This window comes from Pelobates fuscus, chromosome 2, assembly GCF_036172605.1.
Source record: "Pelobates fuscus isolate aPelFus1 chromosome 2, aPelFus1.pri, whole genome shotgun sequence".
NCBI lineage: Eukaryota > Metazoa > Chordata > Amphibia > Anura > Pelobatidae > Pelobates > Pelobates fuscus.
In genome coordinates, this window is record NC_086318.1 from 155,222,058 (window position 1) to 155,232,410 (window position 10,353).

At 38.7% G+C, this 10,353-nt stretch overlaps 1 protein-coding gene across 2 annotated transcripts; it reads right to left on the reverse strand.

Annotated features, from left to right (window-relative positions):
• Positions 1 to 819: 819 nt before the first annotated feature.
• FYTTD1 (forty-two-three domain containing 1) lies at positions 820 to 8,811 on the reverse strand. 2 transcript variants are annotated; one of them, XM_063442866.1, is made up of 9 exons: positions 8,582 to 8,811; positions 7,016 to 7,132; positions 6,217 to 6,347; positions 5,093 to 5,184; positions 4,697 to 4,793; positions 4,406 to 4,467; positions 4,033 to 4,107; positions 2,434 to 2,557; positions 820 to 1,986 (listed from the first exon to the last, which is right to left on the reverse strand). In XM_063442866.1, the coding sequence occupies exons 1-9, from the start codon at positions 8,637 to 8,639 to the stop codon at positions 1,891 to 1,893; spliced, it is 852 nt and encodes a 283-aa protein (XP_063298936.1). In that variant the 5' UTR covers positions 8,640 to 8,811; the 3' UTR covers positions 820 to 1,890. The 2 variants fall into 2 exon arrangements, with proteins under 2 accessions (XP_063298936.1, XP_063298935.1); XM_063442865.1 differs by having other exon boundaries at positions 5,078 to 5,184.
• Between the last annotated feature and the right edge of the window lie 1,542 nt (positions 8,812 to 10,353).

The window sequence follows — 10,353 nt, forward strand, 5'->3', positions numbered from 1 at the left end:
ATATATATATATATATCTATATCAATTCCTGGTAATACAACGTCAGGATCTATAGAATAAGACTGCTGGGAACCAGGGTGGATAACTATCATAATTTTAGCACCAAACTCCTGTCCTGCTAAATTTTTGTAAGTTGGAATAAATCTTTTCTCCTGGTCAGTTTTGGCATAGCTCCACCGTCTAAAGATTTATACAAGCAATCCCCCCACCGAGATCAGCAATCATCTTTTCCCTGTTCCTCACCTATCAGTCATGTTGCACCCAGTTACAAATGTTCTTTTTAGGGCAGATTTTCCAATTTAAATGGTTTTTCTAGGGGAGGTCAATTAAACATCTAAAAAACAAACAGTCTGGAACAGCCTTAAACAATGGATCAAATGTCACAAATACCTTGACACTGCTGAATCCATGTTACTTTGCGGATGCACTAGTGGTATAGTATTAATACCCCTCTTCTGCTGCAGGGATAAACTCCACATCCGCCCGAGTCATTGGGAACAAAATGTCCTGATTTGCTATTTTCAATTCTCCCATATTTGGCAACTAATGCCAGCACAGACAGAATGCTGGCATTAGCCAGCCAATGGCAGCATGTCCTCCTCACAGCCCTTCCCTGACATATGTTGGTTGGAGTAATCCCTTAAGGAAATGTACCTAAGTATTTTTTTTTTTTTTGCAAATAACTAAGAGTTTTTCTAACATATTGTCATAATTTCTGATGTTGATCCAAACGAATTAAATTGGGGCCTAAATTAGTATCGAAGAGCATGCAGTAGAGCTTAGGTAATTAAAAGAACACAATAATAAATGAAGAACCACAAGAATGCAGAACTTTTTATTATGAAAAAAGTAAGGTAAACAACATTGTTTAATTAACAGCATTAACAGCAGAACTGTAGCAAAAAGATTGTTTAGAGAGACATACTTTATGTTCATGAGCCCGTAAAGTTAGTCTTTACGGAACCTTTATATTCAATATGCAATTTAAATATAAAAATGTTGCCCCACTGATCAGTTACCTGAATCTGAAAAGATCATCAAAACACCATTATTATCTATATTTGTTGAGATCTGCAACATTTTTTTTATTTATTTATTTATTTTTTAAATGTTTTAAACTTGGCTCATATTTTGTCTAGAAAACCTGATCTTGATTATCTATGTATGCCAGTGTCATCTGTAAGCAAAACAGATTTAGTGGTCCATCCACATAGATGGGGTAGGGGAAACAAAACAGGGACAACTGTAAAGAGTTAAAAAAACAAACAAAAAAAACACTATATTCAGATTGAGCCCAGCAATGTACTGTTACTTTTCAAGTACCAAAAAAATGATGCAGCTGCTTAAAATGTATGCAGTCCACATTCATTGCTTGTGACGCAGGCCATTACACTGGCAAGAATATTTTCACAACTACTGACCCTCATGCGCTGCACTGGGAAATTCTGATCACTCCGCTCAGAAAGGACATTCAGGATCCAGAGGGGTAAGTAAAGCATAAATAAAATTGTACAATAAAACTGTACAAGAACATACATGTGGAAAAAAAAAAACCCAACGGTTTGAATTTGTAATTTGGAAACAAACCTGCCAAGAGAAAATAAAAAAATAGTAAATGTACTGGTATCTTGGCTCTGTAACATCGGCTTTGTACAGAACAGTGCTTGAACAATTTCAAGCTACAAATCGCCTTTCTATATTTAAATGGTCCCCTTACAGGAGTTTCACAGTAAAAACAATACAAAAAAGGGTTGTCCACTTTAGCTTTCTCAAAATTCAAAACAAGGTTGTGTGGTGCCACTGAAGACCTTTTTCCTCTGCAATTTGTTAGTCAAAGTGGAGAAACAAAATGGAACAGAAACACAAACAGCCCTATGCATTGTGTAAGACTCATCCCACGGTGACAAATCTGCTGCCTTTGCCGAGCGTCTGTGATAATCTTTGCTCCTTCAGGATCTTAAAGCGTTCATTTAATGTTATTCCAGTCTAAGAATTAAAAGAAACAAACTGTAAATAACTGCTCACCCAGTTGTTTATGTATAGTTCAGTGTGTAGATTACATATTCATAAGCATAACCAAACTGCCAATAATGCAAAGTGAAAGCAAAATTATTATTTCAGAGCATTCCTCTCTTGTTCAGGGCAACTTCCCTTAATAAGCTAAATAACTGCTATGTAATGAGCAAAGACATTCAATATGGAAAAACCTCACTCTCCAGTTTTTTTAATCAATAGAGTTTGCTAAAAAAATATAAAAAAAAAAAAAAAAAATCCAAATATATATAAAAATAACTAAAATAAACAAGATTAATTTATATACATATAACATACAACATATGCAACGGCAGCTCTACACTGCTTAATCATTTGCAAATCCAAAAGGTAATGCACTATATACCTATGGCATTATAGGGAAGCAGAACACACACACACCTGTTTTGCAACACTGTTTATATCAAAATCTAGAGGAACACCTTTGGGAATTTTTGCTTCTGCGCCTTCCTTTTTCAACAGGAAAGGGAGCTGCGGTCGAGGCGTCCTTGTTCCCAAAGAGCTTCTGTACACAAATAACAGAGACCATGTAAGAATTTAAGTGGAGCCATACCAACTCAAAAAAAATAAAATAAAATCTGTGCACCTTAATTTCATTGCAACAAATCTGTTGCGGTGCAATGAGGTTCTGGGTTCTTAACCTTAAGGGGTTAAACCAGGGCTTGACAAATCCCAGGCACCAGGTTGCCGTGGAGACTAGAAATTTTGTCCTGGTGCCTAGGATTCGTAAGTCTGTTCAGTGTGAGGGAGAGTGGAGCCTGAAATCTTCAGCTCTTCTTGCTCTGCTCCCTGCTGTGGTTCCAGGATATGACATCACTAAATTGTGCGCGAGAGTGCAGAGCAAGAAGAGCTTCAAGATTTCAGCAACCACACTGGATCCCATGGAAAAGATCTACTCAAGCTCTCCCAAAAGGTACAGAGGCTGGGTGGACTTAAATTTATATAAAAAAATTTATTTGTGAGTGTGTGTTTTTCAGTGAGTGCATAAGTATATGTATGTCTGCCTGTAATTGTGTGTTTCTAGGTGACCAGTTCCCTTCTGATCACACGGAAAAGGTGTTTTTGCTCCACCTTCATGGCTATCAATCAAATGCTGTGCAAAATCAGCATTCTCCTCATAGAGATGCATTGAATCTCTATGGGGAACATTCAGTGCCTGCATGCAGACACTGAATGTAGGTGCTGCACACTGTGTAGCAGCGCTGGACTAAGAAGCACCCCGAGGCCATCTGAGTTACTGTCACTAGGGGGGTCACTACGCAGCAATGTAAGCACTGCCTTTTCATACATTAAAAAGCCTGCAGGGATAGGCTACAGACACCAGAACCACTACATTAACCTGTAGGTGTTCTGGTGATATAGTGCCCTTTTAAGAATTGTATTTTTGTCGTTGAAAATGAGGAGAGAAAAAGAAAACCTGGCTCCTCATTTATTGAGCTGACTCCTAGATTCTAAGCAAATTTGCCAAGCCCTGGGTTAAATCCCACACTCTTGGAGACAGCATTATGTCGCTCTGCCCCTCTATTTCTCTTCTGAGTCTGAGGCTTCACACAGGGAGGCTCAAACCAGTCACACTTGAGGGCGTCAGCTGTGTGTGGGGTTAAACTGCTCATTAACTGGTTAACCCTTTAAGGTAAGAGTGCCCTGAGACCTGGCAACAGAACAACTTCACTGTAAATGGTGTAAGGAGCGTGCCTTTAAACCTCATGTGTTTAGCCCCTAAAGGAACAAATTGAACAGACAAATGCAGGACTGTACAGAGTGAAAAACGCTGCAAAACTTGATATCCCACTTTGACAGAAATACTTACAATGATCAGATTGGGCCGATGGAAAAGTTGCATTTGGTCCTTTATGGGCTAAAACAGGGACACCTGACAATTCTGAACAGTTTGTGAGACTTTAGGATTGGTACAGCATCAGTGCATTCTTATTAGCTCGCAGCCATTTTAAAAATATCCCAAACTGGGCTATCACTTACATAGGTAATGGTGCAGCTGTTGGGTTATCAATAGACACAGTGAGAATTCCTCCACTGCTCATAGATGTTCTCCATCTAATGCAAATAAAGGTGAGGTGGGGTAACAAACAAACAAGAAAACAAGAAAAAAAGAAAAGAAAAAAAACGTGATCAATAAAGTACAAATCACATACCACTTCAGTAAGCCACTGTTGTATTTATATCCCTGCATATGATGTTTTTTTTAACGCCTAAAGAAACAGCTTGTTTTTCCCTAATTATTTTTTTTAGATGAAATAGTAAATAGAATATATGTAAAACTGTTGTATTTAGTACATAGGATTCTTATAGGACAAAAGCACAAAACTCTGAATTTGACTAAAGGAGTACTCACGGGTGTGTACTGTTTATATCTTGCAAGTCTATATGCTGATCCCTGTCCATCTGAGTTTGGACCTATTTCATAAACAAAACAAAAATCAAAACAGTAAACCTGTATATCAAATTACCTGCAATGTAAAGCCTTGTAACATTTTGTTTTTTTATTGTATTCTAAACACTACAGTTTTTTTACCCACACCTCTATGTGTGTAATCAAGGTCTTTACACTGTATTTCTAATCAACAATAGCTACTTTTCTAGCACTTCATCATAAATAAATACTCTATTTTATTGGACCAATTACCTTCAATCCTCGTCTGAAGAAGAATGTGGCCTGTCGACTTTCTCTTTGATGGTTCATTCTGAATCCACTTCTAAAAGTGTTAGTTTGGGTATAATTGCTGTAACACACATGTATTGAGGACAGTGTATTATATTCAAACAACAGATTTTCTTGATAGAAGCTCAAGACTGTCTATAAGGTTATATCAATCTAGATCTATAAGATTTTGTTAAAAGATAATAGTTCTAGAGAATATATATATATATATATATATATATATATATATATATATATATATATATATATATATATATATATATATATATATATATATATATTTTTTTTTAATTTTCTAGATTTTGTGTCCCTAGACATAAAATCAGTTTTCGTTCTAAATCTTACCTACTATAGTAATACCTTTGTAGAGAAGATACAGGTTTATTCTCGAAGTCTGGCGGACTTAAATAATTCATTCTCCTTCTAAATGGCAGCGGGTGACCCGATGAATTCTAAAAGTAAAAAATATTTAAATAAATATTTTAAAAACAACACAGTAGGAGATTAGGAGCACTGTATATGGACTTAATAGGATGATAAAAATGTAATCAAACATTGTATGAAATTTCAGCACTTTGGAGAAACGGTTTTGCAAGAAAGGGAAGAAAAAAACTGTTACACATCTGAATGTTTAGCCACAGGTGTTCTTTTTATCTGTGCCTTTTCATGAAGATGGGTTTTGAAAATTTCTGTGAAATTCCAAAAGCTATACACGACACAAAGAAGGGAATAACTGGTTGCATGTAAAGACAAATTGCCAAAATGTGTAAAAGGATTATCACTGCCATGTCCTGTTATTTCCCACCAACAGTCAAACATTACTGCGAATAGAAACAGGCATTGCACTGTGCACAATATAGGTCTATGACACCTTATCAAGGAAGAGTATCTTTAAAAAAAGATCCCTACCATAGACTCTGCTAACTCCATGGCTAAAAATAAAACACAAAGCAACTTAAAAAGGGACACTATGGACACTAAAGCACTATAACCTGCTGAAGTGCTGTGTGTGAAAAGTGTGTTTCCTAATTTGTGCATTTAAATTTTTTTTATATGCAGATTTGAATAGAAATTGCTACTTTTATAAATGAACCTGGGTATCAATCAGTACTTCCTGGTTTGATTAGCTCAGTGGAGCTAATCTTAAAAAGGAACAACTGCCCAGACGACCTGCCTTGCAAAGACTTCTCATTAACCTGTACTGGGAAGTCTGTAATTGAACAGCCACAGGAAGTTTGGTCGGGTTAGATGGGGAGGGCTTGCAGTTGTACCAGACAAGAGAACTGTGTTTTTAAATATACCATAAAAAGTGCATAATGAAATGTATGTTTTCATTTGGGGTATTTTTTTTTTTTTTTTACTAAACATAGATTTTATAATTGCAGCTTATATAATCTATACTTGTAAAGACATCTTGTTAATGTTTATTTCTCATTGCAAAGCAAGAAGCTGACTATTAAAAAGTGTTACAAAATAGTTCTTACCCTCACACCGAGTGGAAGGCGACTCATGGAGCTGAAACCATTCCAAGACGCCATCTTTCTTACTGCCAGTCCGGTTTTGACGCCATATGGTCGTCGCTTCAAACCAGGAGCCCTAACGTTGCTGCCAGCCACTTTAAACATGAAACATGAGAGAGAGATCAGAGAAGGTCTACTAAACTGGTTCATGGATTGCAGGATAAAACTTACCAGGAAATGTTAAAAGATCTTAACATGTATAGCTTGGAGGAAAGACAAGACAGGGGGGATATGATAGAAACATTTAAATACATAAAGGGAATCAACACAGTAAAGGAGGAGACTATATTTAAAATAAGAAAAACTACCCACATCAAGAGATAAATGAGAGGGGCAAAGGTTTAAAAATAATATCAGGAAGTATTACTTTACTGAGAGGGTAGTGGATGCATGGAATAGCTTTCCAGCTGAAGTGGTAGAGGTTAACACAGTAAAGGAGTTTAAGCATGCGTGGGATAGGCATAAGGCTATCCTTACTATAAGATAAGGTCAGGGACTAATGAAAGTATTTAGAAAATTGGGCAGACTAGATGGGCCGAATGGTTCTTATCTGCCGTCACATTCTATGTTTCTATCACAGTAGTTAAAAAATAAAAAAATAAAATAAACACACACCTTAAAATTGGGCATGATAATTTCTTTAAAAAGTGGTGTGCATACTCTATTTGATGCTGGTGCTTCAAAAGACCTCACTCTGTTTTATTGGGTATAAATCTAGAAAAGGCTAATGTACTGTGAGATGCCCAAAATCATTAGAAGATACCTGAATAATGCCGAGCTCCGAATCTACCCCAGTTTTTAAACTGCGGGTAAGGACTGAACTGTGATCTTCCATTAAAGGTTCTCTTTTGCTCCTGCTTGTTCAGTTTGATGATATCATCTGTAAAACAATATCCACTGCAGCATTTAGCTGGCATATCACAAATGTTCAGGATAAGATTAACATTGCATTGTTGTGATAACACAATTGCACTAGTGGCTTTGATTTCTAGAGTCCAAAAGAATGCAAAAGCCCTAACAAGCTAAAAAGATCATAAGCAGAGTATTCTAGTGCAAATTTCAGCCACAAAATAGGTTATCCAGTAATGTCCAACATATACTAGATTGAAATCTAAATTACAAAACTGAAGCTTAAAATTAGCCAAGTTGCTGTGGCTATAGCGGATGTGGAGTTTTTTTTTTTTTAGCAAACGATAAGTATGAAATTTGCAATTCTGATTTCAACTTTGTACACTATGGAGTTCAGTGAAGAAACATTAAAGTAATGAGGAAAAATTGAGTTTATGTATTAAACTGTAGTCGTGTAAAATCCAACTCGCAAAATGCAAGTTAAAAGAGCCAAAGCACAACTATAGCAGTGTTACTGAAATTGTCTAAATCAGTTGTTTTTATGTCTAAACATTGCAATTTGGTTATCAATTCACTAGGGTTTTGTCAAATATTTAATAAGCACTACTACCTTAGTAAACAAACAAACAAAAACAAAAAGTGAAAAACCCTGAAAAGGGAGGTTTGACAGTGGTGTGCACAGGGTATAGATAACACAGACACTCCGTTATAGGAATCTCCCCTCCCCCCTATTACTATGCAAATTCTAGGTTCAGTTTGGGAAACAGATGCACACACAAAGCAGTGTAGGCAGGTGGAGTAATAGTATTAAAAGAAAAAAAAATCTGTCACACAGCCATCACACTGGGGCATGTATTTTACTACCACCACTATCCGCTTAACACCTATGCATTTCATCTCCAGCACCAGAACAATTTACAGGCATTAAAGGAAAACAACACAATTGTGTTATTGAACGGTCCTGGTTTAGTAACTTCTCATCTCAAAACTCCAATTATCCTCACTTCCAGCTGCCATCACCCATTTAGCAGTTCATTTCAAGAAATGAGGAGAGATACTAAGATGGTTACCACTGATTCCAATTTAGAACGTAAGCCTTCCATATACAGCCAGTAAAAAACTATTCTTCAGGAAAGGCTATATACCAGTGATAATCAACTTTTGGCACTGCAGCAGCTGTTCACTACGTTCCCCATGATGCTCAGCCAGCCAGCCAGCTCAGTATCATGTAGATAGGCAGTTCCCAAAAGCCGAGAATGCCAAAGGTTGTCCATCACAGATATATAGCGGATAATGTAGATCCCATGAAGGCACTTGTCCAGCTCCACGTTGTATACCCATACCCTTACTGTAAACAAAGTCCAGCGCCCCCTGTGTGAGGGCTAGACCGGTGAGCAGCTAACATACACCCCAGGCTCCATGCACCCCGCAACCCGGGGAGGGTGCTCACACAGTCCTGGCAGCCCGTACAAGCTCTCACCCAGGGACATGTCGATCTTGTCCATGGTCTCGGGCAGGCTGGCTTTGTGTGGCACCATTGTGTCTCCTTCCAATAGCCCTTTTTAGCAGCACCAGTCCAGATGTGTCACCGCCGCACGGCTCCCAGCTGTTGACACGCTGTCTCGGCGAGCGCCTGAAACTCCGAGCCCGAGGCTGCTTCGGTTCAATATCTAGGCCCAAACCCGCTGCTTTGGCGACCTACTTACATCACCGGACGCTCTGCGTGCTGACGTCACGGGACGCGGCGGCCATGTTTGAAGCCGTAGTCAGGTTTGCCCTCAGCCCGAGTCCTGCACAGAGCTGGCCATGGGTGCTTGGTGGCTGTGTGTCAAATGGTGTCTGTACCCACTGGGTAACCATGACAATGGCAAACCACTGCTCGTGGGCTACTTGTTATTCTGCTACTTTAGCTGAACTCCCACATACCCATTGTACAGCGCTACGGAATTTGCTGGCACCATAAAAATAATAATAGTAATAATATGCTCCAGTGTACAAATAACCAAATTCAAAGTCACTTTAAGATGTCTGAACATTATGAAATTAATAGGAGATTGCTAATAAGATGGTATTTTGTCACTTAGTAATATTATATTCTACTTCCCCGCCATCGTGCTGGCACTATGGTTGCCATCTTTTTGTGAAAAATTACCCGCTTTTTCTAATTTACATGATCAATTATATGTGCATGATATTACAGTAGGTAACTTCACCTGATGTTACGTTAAATCTCAGGGAGTGGCATAAGAGAAAATAAAAATGTTTGGATTTGGAAAATCCCCTATTTCTAAAAAAAAACTACTTACATTGTGTGTACTGTGTCTGACAGTCAGTGTAGTAGTGCACAGTGTCACTGTCTAGGTGTGTGTATAACCAGGGCCAGACTGGGAAAAAAATTAGGCCCGGGCATTTTTCAATCAGAGCGGCCCCCTAAGAACGGGGCGGGGCCAGAGAGAGTGTGTTTTGTCATCACTAATTACAAGCACGCCCCCTCTCAAAGTGAGCATGTTGGTTCAATGGGCAGAGCCGCGCTGAAGAGCTCTGGCATTAGAAAAAGGCCCTGAATTTGTTCTGCGCAGCGCAAGCAAGTTTAATAACATGCTTGCGCTGTGTTTGCTAAAATTGCCTCTGGTGTCTCCACAAGTGGGATACCAGAGGACAAAAGGAAAGTGTATGGTGCATGTGTTTGGAGCCTGCTTGAGGGATTGCGTGTGTGTAGAGTGTGGTGTGGTATTGTGTAAATAGGTCAATTTCATTTGTGTTTGTGGTGTAATATGTGGGGCTAGGGGCTGTAGAGAGTGTGTGTATAGGGGGCATAGTGTTATAGGGGATGTAGCGAGTGTGTGTATACGGGCTGTAGTGTGTGTTTATAGGTGACGTAGTGTGTGCAGGGGTTGTAGAGAGGGTGTGTTTAGAGAATGTTGCATGTGTTTGCTGACAAGGAATGTAGTGTGTGTGTAGGTGGTGCAGTGTGTGTTTGTGTAGGAGATCTAGTGTGCAAAGGACCCAGGTTGTGTATAGGAGATTGTGTGTGTGTGTGTGTGTATAGAGGATTAAGAGTGCATATAGGGTAAGGGATCTAGCGTGTATCTGGAGCGTAATGTGTGTAGTGGTGCAGTGTGAGGGGTGCTGTAGTGTGTACATATATATATATATTTGGACGTATTGTATGCGTGAGGGGCAGAGTGTGTGTGTATGTAAGAGGGGTGCTGTGTGTGAGGGTGTTTTTTTCTGCCGTCACATTCTAGGTTT